General features: G+C 41.4%; 4 protein-coding genes across 5 annotated transcripts; 3 read left to right on the top strand and 1 right to left on the bottom strand.

Moving 5' to 3' along the window:
* Positions 1–1,499: 1,499 nt before the first annotated feature.
* abhd6b (abhydrolase domain containing 6, acylglycerol lipase b) lies at positions 1,500–7,616 on the top strand (the record flags this gene model as incomplete). Its single annotated transcript, XM_084332732.1, has 8 exons — positions 1,500–1,624; positions 2,860–3,016; positions 3,940–4,053; positions 5,211–5,343; positions 6,359–6,513; positions 6,681–6,735; positions 6,835–6,935; positions 7,434–7,616. 8 exons carry the CDS (start codon positions 1,500–1,502, stop codon positions 7,614–7,616), a joined length of 1,023 nt encoding a protein of 340 aa, XP_084188858.1.
* A 1,354-nt stretch (positions 7,617–8,970) lies between these two features.
* Positions 8,971–13,062, top strand: kctd6b (potassium channel tetramerization domain containing 6b). Of its 2 annotated transcripts, XM_084333243.1 has the most exons (3): positions 8,975–9,107; positions 11,003–11,122; positions 11,364–13,062. In XM_084333243.1, the coding sequence occupies exons 2-3, from the start codon at positions 11,096–11,098 to the stop codon at positions 12,048–12,050; spliced, it is 714 nt and encodes a 237-aa protein (XP_084189369.1). In that variant the 5' UTR covers positions 8,975–9,107; positions 11,003–11,095; the 3' UTR covers positions 12,051–13,062. The 2 variants fall into 2 exon arrangements, with proteins under 2 accessions (XP_084189370.1, XP_084189369.1); XM_084333244.1 differs by lacking the exon at positions 11,003–11,122 and having other exon boundaries at positions 8,971–9,107.
* Positions 13,063–21,122: 8,060 nt separating this feature from the next.
* Positions 21,123–22,150, top strand: uqcc5 (ubiquinol-cytochrome c reductase complex assembly factor 5). The gene is made up of 2 exons (XM_084333272.1): positions 21,123–21,455; positions 21,885–22,150. Exons 1-2 carry the CDS (start codon positions 21,302–21,304, stop codon positions 21,956–21,958), a joined length of 228 nt encoding a protein of 75 aa, XP_084189398.1. The 5' UTR covers positions 21,123–21,301; the 3' UTR covers positions 21,959–22,150.
* Positions 22,151–22,293: 143 nt separating this feature from the next.
* LOC311244117 (mimecan-like) lies at positions 22,294–24,720 on the bottom strand (the record flags this gene model as incomplete). The annotated part of the gene is made up of 6 exons (XM_084333528.1): positions 22,294–22,656; positions 22,862–22,954; positions 23,120–23,322; positions 23,449–23,613; positions 24,019–24,082; positions 24,547–24,720. 6 exons carry the CDS (start codon positions 24,718–24,720, stop codon positions 22,486–22,488), a joined length of 870 nt encoding a protein of 289 aa, XP_084189654.1. The 3' UTR covers positions 22,294–22,485.
* Between the last annotated feature and the right edge of the window lie 3,066 nt (positions 24,721–27,786).

Below are 27,786 nucleotides of genomic sequence, written 5' to 3'. Positions count from 1 at the left end.
TTGTGTCACAATGTCACGTTCAGTTTGGAGAGTCACTGTGAAGCTTTTAACTTGTGTTCTATACTTGTCAAATATTGATTATGTCCCTCCCCCAACATATCTACGTGAATTGGGCACGTCTGTGAGGTTATTACACAGATCTGATGTCTGTGAGGTTATTATGTTATTACATGCATGTCTGTGAGGTTATTATACACACATGTCTGTGAGGTTATTATGTTATTACACACATGTCTGTGAGGTTATTATGTTATTACACAGATCTCTGTGAGGTTATTATGTTATTACACAGATCTCTGTGAGGTTATTATACACACATGTCTGTGAGGTTATTATGTTATTACACACATGTCTGTGAGGTTATTATGTTATTACACAGATCTCTGTGAGGTTATTATGTTATTACACAGATCTCTGTGAGGTTATTATACACACATGTCTGTGAGGTTATTATGTTATTACACACATGTCTGTGAGGTTATTATGTTATTACATGCATGTCTGTGAGGTTATTATACACACATGTCTGTGAGGTTATTATGTTATTACACACATGTCTGTGAGGTTATTATGTTATTACACAGATCTCTGTGAGGTTATTATGTTATTACACAGATCTCTGTGAGGTTATTATACACACATGTCTGTGAGGTTATTATGTTATTACACACATGTCTGTGAGGTTATTATGTTATTACACAGATCTCTGTGAGGTTATTACACACATGTCTGTGAGGTTATTATGTTATTACACACATGTCTGTGAGGTTATTATGTTATTACACAGATCTCTGTGAGGTTATTACACACATGGCTGTGAGGTTATTACACAGATCTCTGTGAGGTTATTACACACATGTCTGTGATGTTATTGTGTTATTACACATATGTCTGTGAGGTTATTACACACATGTCTGTGAGGTTATGTTATTACACACATGGCTGTGAGGTTATTATGTTATTACACACATGTCTGTGAGGTTATTATGTTATTACACACATGTCTGCGAGGTTATTACACATATCTATGTGAGGTTATTACACAGATCTATGTGAGGTTATTACACAGATCTATGTGAGGTTATTACACAGATCTCTGTGAGGTTATTACACAGATCTATGTGAGGTTATTACACAGATCTCTGTGAGGTTATTACACAGATCTATGTGAGGTTATTACACAGATCTATGCAAGGTTATTACACAGATTTATGTGAGGTTATTACACAGATCTCTGTGACGTTATTACACAGATCTCTGTGAGGTTATTACACAGATCTCTGTGAGGTTATTACACAGATCTATGTGAGGTTATTACACAGATCTATGCAAGGTTATTACACAGATCTCTGTGACGTTATTACACACATGTCTGCGAGGTTATTACACAGATCTCTGTGAGGTTATTACACAGATCTCTGTGAGGTTATTACACACATGTCTGCGAGGTTAATATTACATGCATGTATATATAGAATGTATGTTTTGCCAGGTGAACCATGGCTGCTGACCCGGATATGGTGAACCTGTTTGTCATTGCTGGTGGAACGCTGGCTGTTCCTCTCCTGGCTTTTGTAGCCTCCTTCCTCCTCTGGCCCTCTGCACTCATAAAGGTCTATTACTGGTAAAGCATATTATAGGGATGTCATGTCGTATGTCACTGTGTGTTTTGATATATTCAATGTATTTGTAGTTTAGTAGTAAAGAGAGTAAAACATCAAAATATACATTGTTATAAGCGGCAGTTACTTCTTCAATTGAAGTACCACAGTTATTACAAATACTGATAGTATATTTATTCTAGTGAGAAATAGATGTATTTTGTATTTTCAAAGTACAGAAATACACATTTGAAACATTTTAACTTTGAACAAACAGAGTCTGACTAATTTTCTCACACCATTGGACACAAATGAAAAGGTCTGACAGATCTAATTAAACTGTCAAACTTACTGCAAAAATAGTGCTATGCCTCCATTTCAATCTTTATTCCATGTTCTGTTCAGATTTCCTGTCGTCTGATAACATGTAACACACAATACCTGCCATGGGGCCAGGGACAGAAACCAGGGGATTGGCTGTAGAGATTTGCTAGCCTTTATTTAGCCATGCCCATTGTGTCTACTATAACTAGCTCACCTCCAGGCCTGTGCTGGATTCCATACTCTTGTCCTAACTGGGGCTTTGTAAGGTAGGCCTGCCCTGCCACAGTCATCAGTCATTTAAAAATATAGATTTTTTTTTTTAAATGTCACTTTAATAATGACTAATACAATGGCATTGAGCTATTGACATTGCTCACCATTATTGACGTTGCTCATCATTATTGACGTTGCTCATCATTATTGATGTTGCTCATTGTGGGGAAATAAGATAAAGAAAATAAAATCGGACAGGAAATATTTGTGTCTTTTTTTTTATTACTTTTCCACACCTGCTGTGTGCACATTATAAAACACATTTAACAGTCTAATATATAGCGTACAATGAAATACTATTTCAAATACATAATGTTATCACTGCCCATCTTGGTTGACAAACCAGTTGGCTTTGAAACAAATGGATGTAGTGTACTTTATAGTCAATAGTCAAAGTATTGAGACAGTGAATTAAGAGTAAAAGAATGCAACTGTATGTTTTAAAAACTGAGCTCGACATAGAGCAAAAAGAAAAGAGATGTAGTTGTTGACATGTCTATGTAGTTTGTCATATTGTTATTTGTGGTCATGTTTTGTATTGCTTATCTGTCTGAGACCAAGGACCACAATGGAAATCAGTCTTGACTTTTTTGTGTTTCATCCTTGAACATTTTTAAATGTCAAATAAAATAAAATAAATTGTATACCTTGTCCTCTGCAGGTACTGGAGGAGGACTTTGGGCCTGCAGGTGCGCTATGCAGATTGTGGTGGTTATCGCTTTTGCTACTCCTATAGAGGGAAGCCAGGGATGAGACCTTCTATCCTCATGCTGCACGGCTTCTCTGCTCACAAAGACGCCTGGCTCACTGTGGTTAAGGTACATTGTGTTGTTAATTGTCAGACGCCTGGCTCACTGTGGTTAAGGTACATTATATATGTAGGTCATTCTCAGAGAAGAGACACAATGAGGATCAGCTGTCAGCTAATTGTGTCTGTGCTGCTCAGCAGAAGTGGAGATGAATATATTCTACGGTTCTTAGGTTCTTGTATTTAACCCTTTCACTACCACTACAGAAGGTTAACCCTTTCACTACCACACTACAGAAGGTTAACCATTTCACTACCACACTACAGAAGGTTAAGGCTACTTGTGTGTCGCCATTTCAGGGAACTTGATTTAAATGGATGGCTAATTTAACAGTGATGTTGTTGATTGGTAGAGTCCTTTCTCAGCATAATCCATGCTGGTCCCCATACACTGGATAGTTAGCCTGAAACCAATACAAAGTCAATGTCATGTGATCGCTTGATAACAATGTCATGTGATCGCTTGATAACAATGTCATGTGATCGCTTGATAACAATGTCATGTGATCGCTTGATAACAATGTCATGTAACACTGGATAACAATGTCATGTATCACTTGATAACAATGTCATGTGATCACTTGATAACAATGTCATGTATCACTTGATAACAATGTCATGTGATCACTTGATAACAATGTCATGTAACACTGGATAACAATGTCATGTATCACTTGATAACAATGTCATGTGATCACTTGATAACAATGTCATGTATCACTTGATAACAATGTCATGTATCACTTGATAACAATGTCATGTGACACTTGATAACAATGTCATGTAACACTGGATAACAATGTCATGTATCACTTGATAACAATGTCATGTATCACTTGATAACTTGATGAATGTCCAAACTTTCAAATTGACATTTTTTACTATTTTACTTCACTTGTGAATTTGTTGCATTTCTTCCACGGTGCTGTTCAGTATCTACCTAAACATCTGCACATTCTGTGTGTCGACATGCCTGGCCACGAGGGAACCACACGCACCAACACAGAGGATTATTCCATTCAGAGCCAAGTCAGAAGGATCCATCAGGTAGGTTCTGACTACATTAATTATGTTTTATCATAGACTTATGACAGGCGTGCCTAAGTGCCCTTCTAAGATTAAGCGTAGGCTACATTTCAAGGGGAATATAAAGTAATTTAAGATGGTAAGCCAAGAAGAGCAAGAGGCTATCAAATCAAATCAAATCAAATCAAATCAAATCAAATCAAATCAAATCAAATCAAATCAAATCAAATCAAATCAAATCAAATCAATTCATTACTGTCTGTCCTCCTGTCATGAACTCTGTCAGGGAACAGGGCACAGTGGTTAGCTCTGCTGCCTCTTAGCAAGAAGGTCCTGGGTTCAAACCCCCGGTGGGAGGCCTCTCTGTGAGTTCTCCCCCCGCGTTCGTGTGGGTTTCCTCTGAGTTCCTCCCACATCATAAAATACATCCTTCACCAAGGCACTGGCATAAGATAAGATAAGATTGATCGACTTGGGGAAATTTGGGCATCATAGGAGCATGGGGCAGGGGGGAGGGGAGGTACAGGTATGGCAGGGTAATAGTAGAAAAATAGAAATAGAGGCAATACAATTCGATCTGAATATTTAAAAAGAAATATATATATAAATAAACAGTTAATATAATTAACTCTGAATATAAACCATTGGAGTAAATGTGGAATTGGAATTGCATATAAAAGGTCTGGAATATATTATTGTAGTACAGTCCCCATATGACTACATGACTACATGACATACACACATGACTACATGACGATATAACTATATACCTACATGACTACATGAGTCATGACAACATGACAACATGACAACCTGACTACATGATCTATGTAACAGTAGTTTTAGACTCACTGACATTAGACTTATTGTAACATGTGTTGCAGTGAAGAATGATCTTCAGATGTAGAGTGATATCATATGGCCTATATTTGACAGATACCACCCTGACACTATTAACATACATACATGTATTGAATGAATGACCATTCCACCAGATAGAATCTCCAAATGCAGTCAGGAAATTAAGATCTGGAATATGGAATTCTGAAATGGAAAATAGGAACCCTTTTGTATGCTATAATAGTGATAATTTTTTATTATGGGTTTATTTACTCTTTTAGTGATATCATTCCACTGAAAACCTGTGCCCCCCCCCCCCCCCCCCCCTCATCTTATAGTTTGTAGAGACAATTAGATTGACCAGGAAACCCTTCCATCTGGTGGGAACCTCCATGGGAGGGAATGTGGCTGGTGTTTACGCTGCCTGCTACCCCTCAGAACTCTGCAGCATCACTCTCATTTGTCCAGACGGTCAGTCACTGTGTGTGTGTGTTTTGTGCATGCATGTGTGTGTGTGTGTGCGTGTGTGTGTGTGTGCGTGTGTGCGTGTGTGTGTGTGTGTGTGTGTGTGTGTGTGTGTGTGTGTGTGTGTGTGTGTGTGTGTGTGTGTGTGTGTGTGTGTGTGTAGAAACCTGGACTGAAATATAGAGTCAACTAGGACAACAATAGATAAGATATGTGGTGGTACATAGGCCTATACCAAGGAGAGTAAATGGAGGATATGTCACAACCATCATTTCATCATGTCTCAAATTGGGTGTAACACATGTGCAGTTAGCACTCAACCAGCTCAGTCTGAGCATGTGCCAAAACCGATCAATCTGAGCATGTGCCATACCCCCATCAATCTGAGCATGTGCCATACCCCCATCAATCTGAGCATGTGCCATACCCCCATCAATCTGAGCATGTGCCATACCCCCATCAATCTGAGCATGTGCCAAATTGTGCCATACCCCCATCAATCTGAGCATGTGCCATACCCCCATCAATCTGAGCATGTGCCATACCCCCATCTCCCATCAGGTGGCTTACTGGTGACTTGGCCTCCAATATATTAGTGTTGACCTATGAGAGATGGAACCCAGAAGACTTAGAACAGCAACAGCCAATTTAGAAAACCTAAATAATAATCTCTGTGGAAAACAGAGCTTTTGCTTTTTCAAACTATGACAATAAAACTGGAAGGTTTGGGAGCACTATATTCAGTAAACATAAAAGACACTTGCGAGGTCAATTGTTTGTTGCCGCAGATAGTACCAGGTTTTTGGTTGATATTCTCAGTTGAATATTTTTTGACGACCGGAATGATCCACCGAAAGATTCCTAAAAGAGGCTACATGGAAGCAGATTGCCGAATGAGTAGAAATAGTAGCAAAACGAAGAGAGTGATTGAAACTATATATTTTTACTATGCATTGTCAACAACAGATGTGTGTGTGTGTCATCAGTTTCTCATCAGAAAAACACCACCTTTAACCCACAGGTATCAGATACCCCTGTGAGACCAAGTTTGACAATCATCTACAGGACCTGCAGCATCATTACACTCTGAACATCCCACTCATCCCGACTACACCAGAGGAGATGGAGGACATGTTGAAACTCTGTTCCCATGTTCGCTTCAAGATCCCTCAACAGGTCAGATTAAGTCAGCTATATATAACATGTGAAAACACTCTAAATGTCATTATCCATGGGCTGACTGGCATCTCGTTGGCCATGGATTACAGTATATTGTGTTCCAACTTCTTAAAATTGTGTTCTTCTCATTCCATTCCTGTTCACGGGACGCTCACGCGGTTAAGATTCTCCAAGGACTGGTAGATGTTCGGCTTCCACACAATGACTTTTATCAAGAAGGTTAGTCCTGTCAAGTTTGACATTTATCGGCAACTATTCCAAGTCACAAGGAATAGCCTATATTGAGTCAAATGCCTTTGAATATCTGTCTGATTTCAGTTTTCATGGAGATTATTGGCGAGAACTCAAGATATGCCTTACAGGACCACCTGCATCTGATCACTGCACCTTTACAGGTGATATGGGGGAAACGAGACCAGGTGGGTTTACGTATTTAACTGCAAGTCAAGTAATGTGTTCGTTGTTCCTATAACAACATTAATCTGTTCTCTCAGCTAAAACTAAAGGGACATTTATTATGAATTGAAAATGGGGGATCCTGATGTAAACAAGGCGAAAGTCTTTCTCTGGTCTGCATCCCCTTAACAATTGTGTGTATTGAGCTGTACTATACTGTACCCATTCTGCAATCTGTTAATAAAGTTTTCAATCAATCAATCAATCAAACATGAGGGCCAGACTCAAAAAGTGTCTTTGGGCAGGAATGCTGACCTGCTATGATCATGTTTGATAAAGTAACATGTGGCAGTGTGACTTCTGACCTTAGATCAGTAACCAGTACAGCCCATTTCTGGCTAAATATTCAGCACAATTGATTTTGAGGGAAAGGAATCTGCAACGAAAAGGAAATTAACTTCAATTGTATGTAGTTGAAATACTGTGTCTCCTCATTTTATTCTCGTCCTGTTTTCCTCCAGGTGGTGGATGTGTCCGGAGCAGCAGTCGTTGCAGACACCTTGCCTGGGTGCAGAGTGGACCTGCTGGAGAACTGCGGTCACTCAGTGGTGATGGAGAGGCCTCGTCGGACAGCCAAGCTCATCTTAGAGTTCATCATCTCCCAGCAAGAAGCCCGGGGCAGCAGCACTAAGAAAAGCTCATGAAATAAAGAATCTCTCTTTTTCCCCCCTGTCTCCTACTGTAAGCTCTTGCTCCCTGTATGTGACTGATATAGGTCAAGATAACACATTTACATCAATAGGTATAGGCACGATACTCCATACCAACCAGGGGCGGGGCTAGGGGGTGGCTACTTGGGCTCAAGCCCCGAATGTTTTCTGAAAAGCCCCGAATCTATTTTAATTTTTTTTTTTTTTTTTGACAATTCATCATTGTTACATGAAAATATGTTTGCACCAGATTTAGCAGAAGCTAATTTCCATCTGTGGTCTATCCAGCTGCTAACTGTATTTGAGTGAGTTAAGTCTTGGTGTCATGGTAGACTCAGACCTAAGCTTTAAATCACAATCAACAAGTTGACAAAAACGTAATTCTTCCACCTTAGAAACATAGCTAAAGTACGGCCATTTATAAATCAAAAGGACGCTGAAAACCAGATCCATGCCTTTATCTCAAGCCAACTCGACTACTGTAATGCACTCCTTACCGGCCTCCCGAAAAAATACGATGATAACTATTTTATTGCAATGCACTATTGCATTATTTTATTCTATTTTACTAACTATTTTATTGCACTGCACTATTTTACTTTGTATCAGTGAATCATAGACGCCTGGCCATAAGAGCATTCGATATATCCCCCCCCAATATATAAATCTAACCATAACTACGTTATGGTTAACTGAGTTCTATAGTGAAAAGAGCAGCTTTATTGGTCAAGATTGAAGGCTCTATATTGCAGGAAATTGCACGTACATGTTAATTAAATTCAAAAAAGATCTGCCCTTGCCTGCAAATTTTTTTTGAAAAAAAATAAAAATAAAAATAAAAAAAAATAAACGCGGGCACCAATCTGGGCTAAGCCCCGGATCTCCTATAATCCTAAATCCGCCCCTGATACCAACATCACTAAATTGTTAGTGCTCAGCCTCAGAGTACTCTGAGTGAGTGTAACACTCAAGATGGACACTATTTGACGAACAATGCCTCTGACCCTTATTAGCTGTTGTTCACAATTTGTAAGTCACTTTGAATAAAAGCGTCAGCTAAATTACTAAATGTAAATGTAGTGCAAACTGCAAAGCATTTTTGTACTTAATTTTAAAAAAAATTGTAATGTTCGGAACAATTATAAGAGAGCATGCAATAAAATGTTCATGCAATTTCTTATATCATATGATTTAATTACCCACTGAATGGATTCATTCATCCCGTCAGCACTATGAGCCCAGGAGTGCAGTAGGAGGAATCCCACCCCCAGTCAGAACGTCGTCCTTTATGTGGGCATGCGCACTGCGCAGTTGCTGCAGCTTCGAGCGCGAGTCCGAGTGGGGCAGACCTTCCTCCTGCCTCCATCACCACCACCACTCCTCTCTGTCAGCAGCAAACGTCAATGAATTGTCTCTGTCATGAAATAGAACTAGAAGGCCATCTTCATTTCTGTTGCAAAGACAGGTAGCCAACAAAGACATTCGGTAAGGACTAAATATAAAGTGCTCTTTCCTCCTCCTATAACCGCGAGTTAGTATATAAAGGTTGTGTTTGGTGAGGAGGAGCTAACGAACGTCGGCCAGCAACGTTATAGCGAATGTGATTTACATCGCTAGCTAACGGGAGTAGCACCGTTAGCTTCTGTTCGGCAGCTAGTAGTGCTGTAATGAGTGGACCATCCTCTCCTGTCTTCTCCTTGCAATGACGCTTTTTTGTCGCAACGTTGGAAAGTTCTGGTTTTAATGACCGCCCGTAATACAATATTGTAAACTGTAACTTGTTGGTAGCTTGTTGGCTAGCTAAGTTGCTCCTGGTTGCTCCTTTTCATTGCATAGCGACACTTGATTGTGGGATAAATAGCCGCGCATTATCATCAAGCTGGGTTCTTCTTCACTGCTGCTGGCTACCCCATAATAACAATTAACAAATAAAAGTTACATTTAAAAAAAATAACGTCAGTGTGATTAGTTGATCGCACCAGGTGAATACACATGAACTAAAACACTAGCATAATAGGTATGGCACTTTCTTGCGAGAGTGATACGCGACCCCAAGCCTAGCCCCATCCCAGCCCAGACCTCTTTCTGTTGATTGATTGAAAACGTGCAGAATGGGTACAATACAGTACGGCTCAATACAAACAATTGTTAAGGGAATGCAGATCAAACCCCTCCAATGTACAGCTCTCCCCTACCCAACCCCCCACCACACCCACCCAACCACCTCCAATGTACAGTTTCCCCACCCCACCTCCTCCAATGTACAGTTTCTTCCCCCTCAAATGTAATACTCTCTTTTCAGACTCTTTTTGTACTCTGGTATGTCCTAAATGTAACAGTACTGTCTACCTGTATGTCATATATGTTATGATGAATTGAAAATGGGGGACCCTGATGTAAACAAGACGAAAGTATTTCTCTGGTCTGCATCCCCTTAACACCTTTGTGTATTGAGCTGTACTGTATTGTACCCATTCTGCAATCTGTTAATACAATTTTCAATCAATCAATCAAAACCAGAAAAAGACTTTCGTCTTGTTTACATCAGTGTCCCCCATTTTCAATTCATCAAGACATACATGACATACAGATACAGTACTGTTTCATGCTGACATTTATGACATACGAGATATACAAATATACAGTACTGTTTAAGAGAAAGAGATCATAAAAAAATATATATATATATTCGAGGGGGAAGAATATATATGCAATATATATATATATTTTTTTTAATCAAATTTAATTTATTAACTTTTTTCAACTGCAAAGTAATGTTTTATCTAATAAAATAAAGTTCAGTCTGTTCATCTCACTTCAATAATTTTTATTGCAGAACATGGTATTTTCTCAAGCAGACAGATGTAAACACTGTAATCTGTGTTGCATGTACCTGACAAACTGAACTGTTTGTATTACAGTCATATTCCAATTTAACTGAATGCACGTGTGTGTGTGTGTGTGTGTGGACTACTGTACTATTACAGGTATTGAAATGAACAATGCAACTTCCTTATACAAAAAAAATAAAAAACTTTATTTTTATGAATAATTAAATATCGATACTTGGCGTCCCTGTATCGCCACGCAAAGTATCGCGGTACTACTACGTATCTATCCCCCCCCCCCCCCCCCCACCCTGTAATAGTCCCTTTTTTGAGCCGAATCTGTGTTGAACATGATTTGTGGAACTTGTAGACCAGATACACTACACCACGATTGTAGTGTATGTGTTCACGATTAATCCCACCTGATGGAGCCTGCCTTACAGCAGATGGATAGTATAATTGTCACGTGTCAATTGAATAGGCCCTATATGCTTAGTACCAAAGGACCCTACACTTTGTTACAACTCGCCTCACTGTGACTTGTTTTCACAGGTGATATCGAGGAAAGATAAACCAAGTGTCCAGTATTTATCCAAAGCCCCTCTTCTCGGTGTCTGGCCTTGAAGTGGGTTTCTTTGTCCACAAATGGATAATGGAGACTGGGGCCATAGGGTAAGAGACATTATACAAATATTTCAGGTTCAAGAGCAAAGTCATGTTATTGCTGCAAAAAAAATAGTTGTCCTTAAAAATATGTTCTTAATTTTTTCCAATATGTCTCCTTTCCACACGCACCTCACTAGTTGATGCTGTTTACATCCTAGGCTCTAGTAGCAACATGCAAAGGCTAACTTAAATGTTTTCCACAAAATACCTAATTGGTATCTCCTTCTACCCCTCTCTTTTGATCTAGATGACTAATCCTGTTACCTTGAATGTGGGAGGCCACCTTTACACCACCAGTCTATCAACCCTGCAGCGTTATCCAGACTCCATGCTGGGCGCCATGTTCCGTGGAGATTTCCCCACGACACGAGACTCCCAGGGGAATTACTTCATCGACCGCGACGGGGCGCTCTTCCGGTACATCCTGAACTTTCTGCGGACGTCCGAGCTCACCCTCCCTTTGGACTTTACAGAAACCGACCTCCTGAGGAAAGAGGCAGACTTCTACCAGATCGAACCTCTGCTCCAGTGCCTTTGCGATCCCAAGCCACTCTACCCTCCTGACATTTTCGAGCAAGTGGTGGAGCTGTCCAGCACACGGAAGCTTTCCAAGTATTCGAACCCGGTGGCTGTGATCATCACACAGCTGACCATAACTACAAAGGTGCATGCGCTGCTGGAGGGGATCACCAACAACTTCACCAAGTGGATCAAACATATGATGGACACCAGAGACTGTCAGGTGTCCTTCACCTTCGGACCGTGTGACTATCACCAGGAGGTGGCACTGAGGGTCCACCTCATGGACTACATAATGAAACAAGGCTTCACCATCCGGAACACACGAGTGCATCACATGAGTGAACGTGCAAACGAGAACACGGTGGAGCATCACTGGACTTTCTGTCGACCAGCTCACAAAGTCGAAGACTGACTTGCAGCACAATTGTATTAGATTAGATTACGATACCTTTTTCCACCATACTAGGGTTAGAAACGTTTAAATCAATAAATAAATAAATAAAATAATCAAACAAGTTGTATATGTTGGAGATCTATTGCTATTAATGAAAATAGATTCACCCCCCTCTTTTTATTTTTATTTAATTTAAATGTTTGTATTATTTGAACCAGTGGTACTGGTTGAGTGAGAAACCAGATGGGTTGTAGTGTAAATTAGTTAACTAGATGTAATAGATTATCAACTTGGTGTGCTACTATATACACCAGCACAATGATACAAATATTTATCCTCGACTACTGTATGTTGATTATGTCCAAGAACATGAGTAGTAGGCCAATTCATGTCAAACACACAATCATTTAAAGATTTGAATGTGACTAAAAACTATCACAAGCTAATAAGCAATTCAAATATTATTTATTTGTATTTTATAAAAATTAAAAACTTAATTTTCAATCCGAAACAACCCCTCTGCAATGTTTATTTATTTAGGATCATTATGTTACCCCCAACGCCAAGGGTTGTGGATAGAATGACCACAGAGGATGACTAAGGTCCAGGTGTTGGTGATAGATCTCCAAGCTGTGTGTAAACAAATGGAAAATGTTGTCTAGATGAGCAATCAAGACACATTTAAACACAAGTGTAAATGTATCCTATGAGATTTTGGATTTAAAATCAATGTGTCAGACTAATTATCAGCATAGGCCCTTCATTTATTTCAAATACACAATGTAACATATAAAATAAGGTGAATTATCATTAGGCCAATTTTAGATCTTCACATTTTTCTCTATCCCTATTATCTTATTCGGCTGTATGGTACTATCTCTGAAGACAACGATAGTGTTGCATGTGTCTTGTATGCATATTTTCCATGTGTGTACAATGCAGTATTATGTCAACAACAACATGTTACATGTCAGAGCTCATATTACCAGTGATGTACGTAGGTGGTCTCTACACAGTCAAATAAACTCATTTGTGTAATTAATTGTCTCATTATTTTTTTAACATCACAGGCATTCATAAATTGTCATGATCTTGTCAAACCACAAATTCCTGCTTATCTACTGTATGGTGGCATAAAGGTTCTTCACAGGATATAGGCGACTGACTGGATCTACATCCTGGACTCCCCTTCCCTTCAACACAGCAAATTAGTGTAGACTGAAAAAAATTAAGGAGGGATGACACTGGCTCAGGAGGTAGAGCAGTCATCAGGGCCCAGGAGTTCAAAACTTTTAATCCCTATCTGATCGGATCAGATTTAGATTCATTCATTTCAACTCATGAATTGAAAATGGGGGACCCTCATGTAAACAAGACAAAAGTCTTTCTCTGGTCTGCATCCCCTTAACAATTGTGTGTATTGAGCTGTACTGTACTGTACCCATTCTGCAATCTGTTAATTAAAATGTTCAATCAATCAATAGGGATTACAAGTTTTGAACTCCTGGGCCCTGGTAATCGGAAGGTTAGGGTTAGACTGGCTCAGGAGGTAGTGTGGTTGTCTGGTAATCAGAAGGTTAGGTTTAGACTGACTCAGGAGGTAGTGTGGTTGTCTGGTAATCAGAAGGTTAGGTTTAGACTGACTCAGGAGGTAGAGTGGTCGTCTGGTAATCAGAAGGTTAGGGTTAGACTGACTCAGGAGGTAGAGTGGTCGTCTGGTAATCAGAAGGTTAGGGTTAGACTGGCTCAGGAGGTAGAGTGGTCGTCTGGTAATCAGAAGGTTAGGGTTAGACTGGCTCAGGAGGTAGAGTGGTCGTCTGGTAATCAGAAGGTTAGGGTTAGACTGGCTCAGCAGGTAGAGCAGTCTGGTGATCGGAAGGTTGGGGTTAGACAGCCAGCTAATCACACAATCCACAAGGGTATGTGAATCAACTCAGACTACCATTGACCTCATCCTGACCTCTGACAAGTCCAAGATCTCTAATAAAGGGGTTATAGCATGCGGGTTAAGTGATCATTATATGATATTCTGTACCCGCAAAAAGCTAAAACAACAGGCTGGCTGTCACAAAACAGTCACATCTAGAGACCTCAAAACCTACTCTAGCGAGGCCTTTAACCTTGAACTGGAGAATCTGGACTGGTCAGATGAACTCAATGGTACACTGGTTGAAGAAACCTGGCTTGGCTTCAAATCCAAATTTTCATCAATACTAAACAACATGGCCCCCCTAAGAACCACCAGGGTAAAAAATCGCGCTGAGCCATGGATGCACACTGAAATACTGACCGCTATGAAAGCCAGAGACGAAAAATGCTCTGAGTTTCATAAAAGTCAGTCAAAGCTTACTAAAAGCACGAGCAGTGAACTCCAAGCCCACGTGACTGAACTCAAACTAGAAAGAAACAGACTAAGAAACGACGTAAACTCCATGATCAAAACTGCAAAAAAGAATTTCATCAATGACAAAACTGAGGAAAACAAAAACAAACCACGTGAACTTTGGAAATTACTCAATAATCAACTAGGATGCAGTAAAAAACTTAAAACCAGATTCTCAAACATAAACATAAAAACGGACAACACGCTCATCACAGACAAGCTGGATGTAGCCAATTACTTAAACATTTTCTTCACAAACAGCCACAACACTGGTAAACAAACTACCCTCCCACTCAGGGCTTTATGGGGTAGAACACATAGTAGCTTACTACAAAAACCTAGGGGTCCGCAAGGACGACTTCAAGCTGGAAATGGTAACAACAGATGAGGTACTCAATAAACTGAGCGCCCTCCAACCTAACAAGGCCACTGGCCACGACAACATCCCTTCCAAATTCCTCAGAGACTCAGCAGCCGCCATCACCCCAATCATCACACACATAATAAACCTCTCCATAAAACAGGGACACGTCCCCAAGGACTTCAAAATTGCGAGGGTGACCCCTCTGCACAAAAAGGGCAGCAAATTAGACCCAGGCAACTACCGCCCTGTTTCTATTCTCACCTCCATCTCGAAAGTAATGGAAAAAATAGTCTACGAACAGGTCGAAAAGTACCTAGCGGAAAAAAATCTAATCTACGAATTCCAATCTGGCTTCAGAACGTCCCACTCCACTGACACATGCCTTCTCTATTTGAATGACCACATCAAACAAGAGGTGGACGCAGGCAAATACTGCGGCATGGTCATGCTGGACCTACAAAAGGCCTTTGACACGGTCAATCACTCCATTCTGATTGACAAGCTAAAAGCAATTGGTTTTGATAGTCTATCAGTGAGCTGGATGCAATCCTACCTTGAGGGGAGGGAACAGATGGTGGAGGTAAACGGTACCCTATCCCCCCCCCTCACAGTGAGCTGTGGTGTTCCACAAGGAAGCATACTAGGACCGCTACTGTTCCTAATTTACGCAAATGACATGTCGTCAGCTTGTGACTGCAACTTGTTCCTGTTTGCGGACGACTCAGCCCTGCTGGTCTCTGACAAGAACAAGTTACAGGTTGAAAAAACCCTCAGCTCGGAACTAGGCAGAATCTGCATATGGCTCGCTGATAACAAACTATCATTACACATGGGCAAAACAGAGTCCATTCTCTTCGGTTCAAATAACAAACTCAGCAAGACCGACGGCTTCTCAGTTACAGTGGGTGACAATATTGTCACAAGGAAAGATGAAATTACCTACCTGGGTTCCATCCTAGAGGCTAATCTCTCCTGTGACAAAATGGCATCCAATGTAATAAAAAAAGTCAACCAACGAACTCGATTCTTGTACCGGATCTCCTCTCTGGTAAACAAGAATACCCTGAAGACTCTGGCAGGAGCACTCATTCAGGGGTACTACGACTATGCTTGCACCTCATGGTACCAAAGCACCTCAAAGGCGCTAAAAACAAAATTACAAACATCTCAAAACAAACTGGTCAGACTACTGCTTGACCTTACTCCTAGAACCCACCTCACCCCTGCCCACTTTGACAACCTAGGATGGCTTAGAGTAGACGACAGAGTACAGCAACTTGCAATGGGCCTGGTCTACAAGATACACTACACGACCAAGGTACCCATGTACATGTCAAAATACTTCCCAAAGGTCAGTGAATACCACGATCACAACACCAGAGGGAGCTCCACAAATCATGTTAAACCCAGATTCGGCTCAAATAAGGGACTAAACACGTTTTGCAATTATGCCACATCAATGTGGAACGCCCTACCCAAAGCTGTAAAGGAATGTGGATCACTACCCACTTTCAAAACCTCTCTCAAGGGACACCTACGGGAGACTGCAATTCAACACTGGCCCCTGTAAATATCCTAACCCAACCCCCTCCAATGTACAGTCATTTACCTAGTATGGTTTTGTCAATAGTCCAATGTACAATTTTGTTTGTTTGTACAGTGTCTCCCCCCCCCCCCCCCCCCTCAATGTACAGTTTTGCTTGTATATACAGTGTGCCCCCCCCCCCCCAACCACCTCCAATGTAGATTACCCAGTATGGTTGTCAATATCCCAGTGTACCCAACCCCCCCCACCCAACCTCCTCCAATGTACAGTTTCTACGTCAAATGTATATACTCCCTTTTCCTGACTCCTTCTGTATCACAAACAGTACTGTATTTGCAAATCTGGTATGTCATAAATGTATAGATGTAGCAGTACTGACTATCTGTATGTCATGTATGTCATATATGTCCTGATGAATTGAAAATGGGGGAACCTGATGTAAACAAGACGAAAGTCTTTCTCTGGTCTGCATTCCCTTAACAATTGTGTGTATTGAGCTGTACTGTATTGTACCCATTCTGCAATCTGTTAATAAAGTTTTCAATCAATCAATCAAAACCTTGCGGAAAAAAATCTAATCTACGAATTCCAATCTGGCTTCAGAACATCCCACTCCACTGACACATGCCTTCTCTATTTGAACGACCACATCAAACAAGAGGTGGACGCGGGCAAATACTGCGGCATGGTCATACTGGACCTACAAAAGGCCTTCAACACTGTCAATCACACCATTCTGATTGACAAGCTAAAAGCAATAGGTTTTGATAGTTTATCAGTGAGCTGGATAAAATCCTACCTGGAGGGGAAAGAACAGATGGTGGAGGTAAACGGTACCCTATCCCCCCCCCTCACAGTGAGCTGTGGTGTTCCACAAGGAAGCATACTAGGACCGCTACTATTCATAATTTATGCAAATGACATGTCGTCAGCTTGTGACTGCAACTTGTTCCTGTTTGCGGATGACTCAGCCCTGCTGGTCTCTGACAAGAACAAGTTACAGGTTGAAAAAGCCCTCAGCTCGGAACTAGGCAAAATCTGCATATGGCTCGCCGACAACAAACTATCATTACACATGGGCAAAACAGAGTCCATACTCTTCGGTTCAAATAACAAACTCAGCAAGACCGACGGCTTCTCGGTTACAGTGGGTGACAATATTGTCACAAGGAAAGATGAAATTACCTACCTAGGTTTCATCCTAGAGGCTAATCTTTCCTGTGACAAAATGGCATCCAATGTAATAAAAAAAAGTCAACCAACGAACTCGATTCTTGTACCGGATCTCCTCTCTGGTAAACAAGAATACCCTGAAGACTCTGGTAGGAGCACTCATTCAAGGGTACTACGACTATGCTTGCACCTCATGGTACCAAAGCACCTCAAAGGCACTAAAAAACAAATTACAAACATCTCAAAACAAGCTAGTCAGACTACTGCTTGACCTGACTCCTAGAACCCACCTCACCCCGGCCCACTTTGACAACCTAGGATGGCTTAGAGTAGACGACAGAGTACAGCAACTTGCAATGGGCCTGGTCTACAAGATACACTACGCGACCAAGGTACCCATGTACATGTCAAAATACTTCCCAAAGGTCAGTGAATACCACGATCACAACACCAGAGGGAGCTCCACAAATCATGTTAATCACTTTCAAAAACACTCTCAAAGAACACCTACGGGAGACTGCACTTCGCAACTGGCCCCTACAAATGTCTTAACCCAGTTGTACAGTAAATTACCAAGTATGGCTTTGTCAGTATTCCAATGTACAGAGTACAGTGTCCCCCCCCCCCCTCCAATGTACAGCCCCCACCAACCCCACCCCACCCCACCCACCCAACCTCCTCCAATGTACAGTTTCTACGTCAAATGTATATACACTCTTTTTCTGGACACTTTTTGTATCACAAACAGTACTGTATTTGCAAATCTGATATGTCATAAATGTATAGATGTAGCAGTACTGTCTATCTGTATGTCATATATGTTATGATGAATTGAAAATGGGGGACCCTGATGTAAACAAGACGAAAGTCTTTCTCTGGTCTGCATCCCCTTAACAATTGTATGTATTGAGCTGTACTGTACCCATTCTGCAATCTGTTAATAAACTTTTCAATCAATCAATCAAAGACAGTGACTCAGGAGGTAGAGTGGTCGTCTCGTAAATCAGAAGGTTAGTGTTAGACAGTGACTCAGGAGGTAGAGCGGTCGGCTGGTAATCAGAAGGTTAGGCGACTGTCAGGAGGTAGAGTGGTTGTCTGGTAATTGGAAGGTTCCCGGGTTTGATCCTCACTCCTTGAGCAAGACACTTAACCCCTAACTGCTCCAGATGAGCAGGTTGGCAGGTAAATGCACCATTTACCATTTAATGGGGGATCTTTGGGAAGAAAATGCCAGATAACTTTTGCATCAAAGGCATTCATAAATCATGGCATGGTCTTGTAAAATCACAAATTCCTGTTTATCTACTTTTTGGTGGTATTTTAAGAGTTCATAAGGGAGGGCGGCTACGTGGTGCAGTGGGCAAGGCGCTCACCACGAATGCTGGAGACGCTGGGTTTGCCTGTTCGAGCCCAGTGCTCCACATTGCTTTCAGTTTAGCTGGTCGTCCGTACTAATATACATTGGCAGTATTAGGGGGAGGGAAACTGATGGGTGGGGATCGGGCGTTGTGGACAGCGACTCCTACAGGTCGGTTGGTGCGCCTGCGCAGTAGAATCAGGAAGCGATGGGGGCGGGGCCCCTCCAAAGCCCAGACCCCTGACGCTGAAAGGCCGCGCCGTGCAGGTGGAAAGATGCGACTGCTGTTACCTCGAGTATCGGAGTACATTGGAGGGGGGGGGACTGTACATTGGAATACTGACAAAGCCATACTTGGTAATTTACTGTACAACTGGGTTAGGACATTTGTAGGGGCCAGTTTCGAATTGCAGTCTCCCGTAGGTGTTCTTTGAGTGTTTTTGAAAGTGGGTAGTGATTCACATTCCTTTACAGCTTTGAGTAGGGCGTTCCACATTGATGTGGCATAATTGCGAAACGTGTTTAGTCCCTTGTTTGAGCCGAATCTGGGTTTAACATGATTTGTGGAGCTCCCTCTGGTGTTGTGATCGTGGTATTCACTGACCTTTGGGAAGTATTTTGACATGTACATGGGTACCTTGGTCGTGTAGTGTATCTTGTAAACCAGGCCCATTGCAAGTTGCTGTACTCTGTCGTCTACTCTAAGCCATCCTAGGTTGTCAAAGTGTGCAGGGGTGAGGTGGGTTCTAGGAGTCAGGTCAAGCAGTAGTCTGACTAGTTTGTTTTGAGATGTTTGTAATTTGGTTTTTAGTGCCTTTGAGGTGCTTTGGTACCATGAGGTGCAAGCATAGTCGACTCGTAGTACCCTTGAATGAGTGCTCCTGCCAGAGTCTTCAGGGTATTCTTGTTTACCAGAGAGGAGATCCGGTACAAGAATCGAGTTCGTTGGTTGACTTTTTTTTATTACATTGGATGCCATTTTGTCACAGGAAAGATTAGCCTCTAGGATGAAACCTAGGTAGGTAATTTCATCTTTCCTTGTGACAATATTGTCACCCACTGTAACTGAGCCGTCGGTCTTGCTGAGTTTATTTGCTCTGGTTCTTCCCATCAATACAGAAAGACACTCTGATGTCACGAGACCGCCGCCATCTTGGTATAGGGGGACCATACGGATTTCTACCATCAAATGCATGCGTTGAGGTCCGTTTTTATTACATGTTTTATCACATTCTTGTTCATTTCATAACATTTTCATACGATTTGTTTTGAAAATATTGAGGCCAACATGGCATTTCACTATTTCGAAAGCCTTTCTGGTGATTCTAAGGCGAGATTTGAGTCAAAGATCTTCCCCTGATTGACTTGACATAATGTCCATACAAAACACCTGCAGACATGGCCATCTCTCGAATACCCAAATTGAAGCTGCTGTGTTATGTTTTGTACTAATAACGAACACAGAAATCCAAATCGCAAGTTTTATATAATACCAGCTGATGCATCACGGAGGAAAAAGTGGCTGGTGGCTAACGTTCGGCTAACTCGCTCTGTGTTGTGGTCGTGGTAGCTACATGCTAAGCTAACGTTAATTACATAATATCGAACCGATAGGAGCTTATCTTATCTAATCTTACGTGGTGGTACCACGTGTGCCACTACCCGATCAAACATCCACGTAAGATTAGATAAGATAAGCTCCTATCGGTTCGATATTATGTAATTGACGTTAGCTTAGCATGTAGCTACCACGACCACAACACAGAGCGAAGCTCCCCCCTCTGATGGAACAGTCCACATTCATTCGAGCGTCATCTCGCGTCGTCCAGACTCCATGGGCACTCTGCGCATGTCCATGCGGAATAGGTGCTTTAAAACGGGCTTTTTCTCTGCCGATTTAGTTCTGGTCGATTAGTTATGGGTCACGCCGTGTTCAGGAGAGCGAGGCGCATAAACGTCTATTCGATCATGTCTCTAGCACCCCCACAGCCGTATCGGCAACCACTTACATCACGGCTCTCGTCCACATTCATTCATTTGACCCCCCCGCAATCTCCTCCCTGATTTCAGAATCCCGGAAGTGTTACAGTGGTCTGATTGCGCAGTTTTAGTTCACGGGATCCAATGAAAACCCTTCAGGATATTACGTTACCATTCTTGGGTGGGTGAGTGCGTTTTGGAAATCGAGGTGTGCCGAGTTGCTAAACGCTCCTCTTCCTTCCTTCCTCCTGGACTACAAACCCCGCCCTCGCCGTTTACAATAGTTTTTAAAACGAGCGTACCATAGCAATGTCACTCACGCGGTCACGTTGCAGTGAAAAGTAAAGGACAAATAAGGTTCATACTGCAATCCTTACAAATGTGTTTCACTGTAACGACACTTTAAATGGTTGGGTACACTGACTCATTGTGAATCCAGGTGACTCATAAATTAGAACACATTAGCATGTTTCAGAGGAGTCGAAACATCAAACAGTTCCTGAGTCTTATTCCAGGTAAACGCCGCTTCGGAACCTACAGGTTTCTCCCCGTGTTCTTCTGTATCGGTGGCGTGATGGAGTGGATCATGATCAACGTGAGGATAGGACATGAGACATTTTGTAAGTAAAATGACCTAACGTTAAAGGGATAGTTCTGATTTTGGAACCTTAATGTTGTCGTCCTCGGCACAACCCATGCTAAATAATCCGCCTCATACTACTGTAGCTCCGGACAGTTATCCACGAATCAATAGGAAGTCAACGGGGTCACGCTCCTGTCTGTACGAGCTGAGGCTCGCTGAAATGTACTTTGTTATTATGTGGATTAATCTCAGTCAGTTTGTACATGTATATTATCGGAGCATTGACTTTGCATTGGTTTGTGGCTAACTATACGGAGCTAGTATGAGGCGTGGATTGTGCTGAGAAAGAACACTGGTCTGGCATAGCCCCTTTCGTGACTGCGGGCTAGGTCTGGCAATGACTGGCATCAACAAGATAGCCCCACAATGCCTGTGACGTTACTATGAATTTCTCTTATCCCCCCAGATGATGTCTACAGAAGAAAACAGTCAGAACGGGAGTACCAACAGAAGCTTGTGGACGTCTTGGTAGCCAAGTGAATGACAGCGTGGCATCCTGAGACCACCGGTGTGAGACCTCTGGACAATCGTTTGATGCTTCCTTGTTTCTTTCAAGCCAGAACGGACTTGTGGGCGGCACCGTGGTGGTTTATTGTGAACACTGATGTGATGGATGTTGGTTATTGTCACAAACAAACCTAACAAACGCAACATATGGCAGATCTGGTAAAAATGGTACAAGCAATGATAATAAAAGTAATAAGAATTATCATTGGATTGGATTTATAAATCTTTAGATCTTTGGCCAAATTGACTTTATATATCAACTGGGCTACCAGCATGTCATTCCTGTCAATAAGTTATGTGTGACACTGTGTTGCTCTTAAGTTTATTCATGTCATTACAGTACATGGTAACATAAATTGTAAAACCTGTGAATGCATAAGTTATATTTTTCAAATCACAATCGCATGTATTAGCAATGTGGTATTGGGTCTCCTTTTTTCAAGATACTATCTGCATACAGTACTTGTGTTATTACACTTAAGACTTCAGGTCTTCAAGGTTCAGCGATGGGATCCAAGTGGGAGAGAACGCAGACAGATGAAGCTGTTGGGGTGCTGACCCAGGATCAGTGGGTTCTGGTCCAGTCTCACTTCTTCCATGTTGGTTCTAATGTAGCTAGTGTCGCTGCCTTTGCAGAAAGTATCGTTGGAAACTGTAGCGATGTTGTTATTCTGCAGCAGGAGTGGAGAACATGTATAAATAATGATGACAATAATATGATGGTTATAATAGTAATCAACATGCTATAAACTATGCAGACATATTCAAATACATTGCAGTGTTTATATGGTGGTTTTCCAATTATGGTAAATATATTTAGCATAATTTGTGGGTTTCTTTGTGATTGTAATAAGATAAAGATGGCCATAAACCTACATTTAAGTGCACAATCCGAAGAGACTCTGGCAGTTGTGGTATAGCTTCCAGTTGATTGTTTCCAAGGTACAGATAAGCCAGTTTGGTGAGTTTCTGCAACAAGTTATGAGATGCATGTTTTATTTAATTTCAACGTGAACATCTTCCACTTCGAATTTGCATTCAAATTAAATTGCAAAATTATCACCCAGTTTTATGTTTTAATATTCAATGTCAACAGTACTAGTGCCAAGGTATTGGGCTGACTTTCTGGCTTACTTTAAAAGCAGTTGATTTTACACCCTTGGTTTTAAGCTGGTTGAAATTGACATTGAAAGATATCAGCTTGGCAGGTAATGTCGGAAGTCTAGTCAGCCTGTTATCTGTGAGAGTGAGCTCTTCAAGATTGACAAGTTTTGAAAAAGCCCCTTCTTCTATCTCCGAGATGAGATTTCCGGTCAGGTCAATTCTTTTTAACGTAGCTGGAAAAAGCGCACACACAAACAAAAAGCTGAACAGGAATATTGAAAGATTCTAGTAAAATATCAGAATTTGCGGTGTAATTTGTTACCATAATTAATTAACTACACTGCACATGTTCCATTTACCCATATCTGCGAAATCCTTGTTGCCAATTCTGGTGATTTTGTTGTAGCGTGCGTAGAGATAGGCTGTTTCCTTGGGCAGCGCAGGGACACTTGACATTTCAGGGGACACCTCCTCACAGTACACAGACCGAGTCAGGCAAACACACAAGAGGCACGTGGGCAACTCTGAAAACAGATCCCAAAACAACTGGTTTCCTTACTCCATGTGAATGGTGATAATTCTATGTTCTGAATGTTTTCACTTTGAAGCCTAAAGCACATATGATTCAGTTCAAGCCATTCTGAATATGACCATTATTATTGGAATTTGATTGAAAAAAGGACAGAAATGGTTGATAGGGGATGGATCCTGGGCTGGGATGGATCCAGGCTACTGCATAAGTGCTTTTGCAGTCTTGCTATTACATAATGTGAACCTTGGCTAACAGTGCCATCACACACAACATTGTGGAAGAAATGGCTCATTGAAACGTTGCATAATCATAATTGAAAATACATGTCATTATGGAAAACTAAGATGCTCAGATTTAGCATAGTCTGTGCAAATAAACACCATCCTGGCTTCATTACCTGTTGCAGTGTGCGTGTCTGAGTCTGCAAGGTTGCCATAATCAGGAATGGTTGCATCATCTTTCTGCAGAAGGAAAAAGTCTTGAAACTACCAGGTAGGACAGAGGAGAGGACAATATGCTCCTTCCAAAAGCAAAGTTAGGGAGTATATTTTATTCCATGATCCACACAATCAATCAATCAATCCACACGTAGATAAATGGGTAACCCCACCACGAGAATAAAAACCAGAAATTAGACTTTTTTTCCATTCTCTAGTCTAGTTGATTGACTGAGCTTTTGATAAAGGGACTAACACTAAACAACCTGTTAAATATGACTTGTTTTTCTTTAATTGTATTTTCTGTATTTTGAGACTGTAAAATGTTTGTTTATGTTGGTAATGTTTGTAAACACGAGTAGAAACAGGCCTATATTCTGATTTACAACAGGATTAGAAGATCCGCTAATTCTCAAAAGAATCCCAGATTGGGGCTTTAATGTAGCTATTACACACGCACCAAAATATTTTGTTATTACTTAGATTACCTTAGATTTTCTTGCTTCCATGAATCCAAAAGAGAGCATCCATTGAGCCACAAGAAAGGTGAAAATCCAAGTCCTCATCATTGTGTGGTGGCTGCTGGTGTGCAAGAGGTGCTGTGAGGAGAGTGCAGTCTGCTGGTCGGGCCAGGGCTGCGTGTGAGCAGAAGAATTTTCCATTCAGATTTTATGAAGCTGCCAGTGAACTACTGAGTAAGAAGAGAGAAACCTTAACTCTTTATGCTGAGTAGATATTGCACAAATCATTTGACATATCTTGAATGTTTATGGATTATGATAGAAACACTACTCAGATTACAGCCTGTAAACTGGAATACATTGTCTGTTAAACTGTATAGTCTTAAGAATTTTGGAGGCATGTTTCCTAAATCAACTAAAAGTAATCAGGTTGGTTTCTGAGTTAAATGCTCCAGTGGATCACATTCCTGGTTACTATTTTAAGCAGGTAATCTGGAATGGATTACACTTTTAAAGTAACCTTCACAATGCAGCAGTTGTATGACTATTTATTCTATGTATATTTGTTATTCTATTGTATATAATGTCTGCTGATAGTAGTAGTGTGTCCTGTATTTATCTGTGCTGAATTAATTAACTAATTAAAAAAAGTATCAATTATTGTCTTGACAATAACATTGTAACTTGTTCAGGTTCAATTCAAATGGAAAACAAGGAACTCTTTACTGGAAGGTGTTTTTCGGGAACTGATGTTGATGGAAAGGTGCTGGATCTAAAGAGGAAATCCACCCTAAAACAGAACCTATGTTGTACTATTCCAGTAATCTCAGACAGTAATCTATAAACATGTAAATTTCTCTCTGGAAATCCAGAGCATCAAGATTTGTTTTGTGACACTTTCTGGAGTTTGTTCCATTGGCAATTAATTAGTGACTGTGATTTTGTGGACTGTGAACATAATTCTTGTTGGAGTTATTACATCCCAATGAGTTGTATTTAAATGTAGAGCTCACAGCTTTGAATCAGAAAATATACCCATATCCCAGCAGAATCACCATGGGTGCTGTCACAGTAGGAGTAGGTATATATCCCCCGTCTATGGAGATGATCCAGCATTTCTCTCTTGATGACATCATCAAGGAGAGTCTCTGGTTCATATACTGAGCTGTAGGCCTACGGTATTGTGGAAATAACAAGTGAATTCTATTTTCGGGTGGATTTTCCCTTTAAGATGTAAGAAGAACAATCAGGGGAAACGGTGAGCAGAGAGCATAACAAGGAGCCTGGGATATGATTAGCTTACTGGAATTCTGGGCTCATCAAATATCAAAGCGAGCAGTGAATTGAGAGCTCTCTTCCAACAAAAATAGCTCTTTCAAATATAGACGGTTGCATCTTGACAACATAAACATTCTAAACAGAAGTTTATTTCCTGTTGCAATGTTGGCTAATGCAATATTTAACAGGAAATACGCTTGGGTCCAAAATGCTCCCTAGTAACAGAATTCCAGTCAAACTGTATGAACACCTTTTTATGCCGTTGGTTGTCACAAGAGTACAACTTCTGGCAGAACCAATTAGGTTACAGCCAAGAAAAATCATGTGAGGGTTTAGCGAGGGGAGGGGGGGGGGGGGGGCACGATTTATTTGAGGTCAACCTCAATCACCAGGCCACGGATGCATAATTTGAATTTGAATTATGAACATTCCTTGTCCTCAGTAGCTTGACCATTTCTCATATTAAATTTTTAAGTAAACCTAATAACCTAAATCCATGACAGGATTCAGCAGAGCTGCCTGCTCCTAACTTTTAAAGGGATACTCCACCCATTTTAAGAAGCCTGTATAATTTGTTATTTTGTTATGTATAACTTATTTCAATTAATTTAAAAAGCACTCAATACAGTATTTTGGTTATGCAGATATTGGAAGTAGAAGTGATTAGCGATGCTTGTGGATGTTAATGATGTAGAAGTGATTGGAACTGTCGGGAGAGTGTCCTGCCGAAAGGAGATGGAGAAGTGGAAGTGAGTGAAGACCAAGGCCCACCTGGCTTGGCGTGCGTTAAGTCGCTTAGCCCCCTGAATGTATGCCAGGTTCTTGTGGTCGGTCCATACTATAAAGGGCTGTGCGGCCCCCTCCAACCACTGCCTCCCCTCCTCCAGTGCCAATTTGATGGCTAGCAACTCATGATTTCCCATGTCGTAGTTGCGTTCGGCCCGGGGACAGCAGTCGCGAAAAAAAGCACAGGGATGCACTTTTCCGTCCTTTAAGCATCTCTGGGAGAGCACCCCATCCCACGTGACATCGGCGGCATCCACTTCTACCAGAAATGGAACCTCCGAATCTGGTTGGACTAAGACAGGGGCTCTCCAACTAAAAAAACAACAAGATCAGGACATTTAACACCAACGTGAAGTCAGTCCTACTCTATGGCGCTGAGCCACTGTCACCACAACCAATACACTGCAAGTTTTCTTAAACACCGGTCTGCGCCGAATCCTCCAGATTCGCTGGCCTAACACCATCAGCAACAAAGTCCTGTGGCAACGAACACAACAACAGCCAGCAGAGAAAGAGATTCTCCAATGGCGTTAGAGATGGATTGGCCATACACTCTGTAAACCATCCCTGAGCATCACAAGACAATCTCTCAGGTGGAACCCCCAAGGGAAAAGGAAGAGAGGCCGACCACGAAACACCTGGCGCAGAGACTTGGAAGATGATGCCAAGAAGATGGGACACACCTGGGGCCAGCTGGAGAGGTTGGCTCAGGATCGGGATGCTTGGAGAACCCTTGTTGGTGGCTAATGCCCAAAACGGGGTAAAAGGCGTAAGTAAGTAAGACAGGGGCGGAGGTGAAATGGTGTTTGAGGTCACGGAAGGCGTTCTCCGCCTGTGGAGACCAGACAAATGCTGACAGCGAAGCTAGGGCGCTAAAGTTACGAATAAATCGTCTATAAAAATGTGCAAACCCTAGAAAGTGCTGTAGCTGTTTGAGAGAGGAGGGGCGGGGCCAGTCTAAGACTGCACTAACCTTGGCAGGATCCATGCGTAAATCCCCCCTGGTTAAAGTAAACCCCAAAAATGATACTGTGTCAGCGTGAAACAGACATTTCTCAGCTTTAACAAAAAGCTGGTGTTGGAGAAGGCGCTGGAGAACCTGACGAACATGCTGTTGTGACATATCTTTGGAAAAAATAAGGATGTTGTCCAGATATACGAAGACTGACGCCCCTATCAAGTCATTCACCAGCGCCTGGAAGA

This window comes from Notolepis coatsorum, assembly GCF_963971535.1.
Source record: "Notolepis coatsorum genome assembly, chromosome: 17".
NCBI classification, from domain to species: domain Eukaryota; kingdom Metazoa; phylum Chordata; class Actinopteri; order Aulopiformes; family Paralepididae; genus Notolepis; species Notolepis coatsorum.
This window is presented reverse-complemented; position numbering and strand designations above follow the sequence as displayed.

Bases quoted from the DNA above. Each gene is read 5' to 3' on its own strand.
- kctd6b (XM_084333243.1), top strand. From the start codon at position 11,096: ATGGATAATGGAGACTGGGGCCATAGG. The intron at 11,123-11,363 runs GTAAGAGACATT...CTTTTGATCTAG, and splicing joins ATGGAGACTGGGGCCATAGG to ATGACTAATCCTGTTACCTT.
- uqcc5 (XM_084333272.1), top strand. From the start codon at position 21,302: ATGTTTCAGAGGAGTCGAAACATCAAACAGTTCCTGAGTCTTATTCCA. The intron at 21,456-21,884 runs GTAAGTAAAATG...TTATCCCCCCAG, and splicing joins GATAGGACATGAGACATTTT to ATGATGTCTACAGAAGAAAA.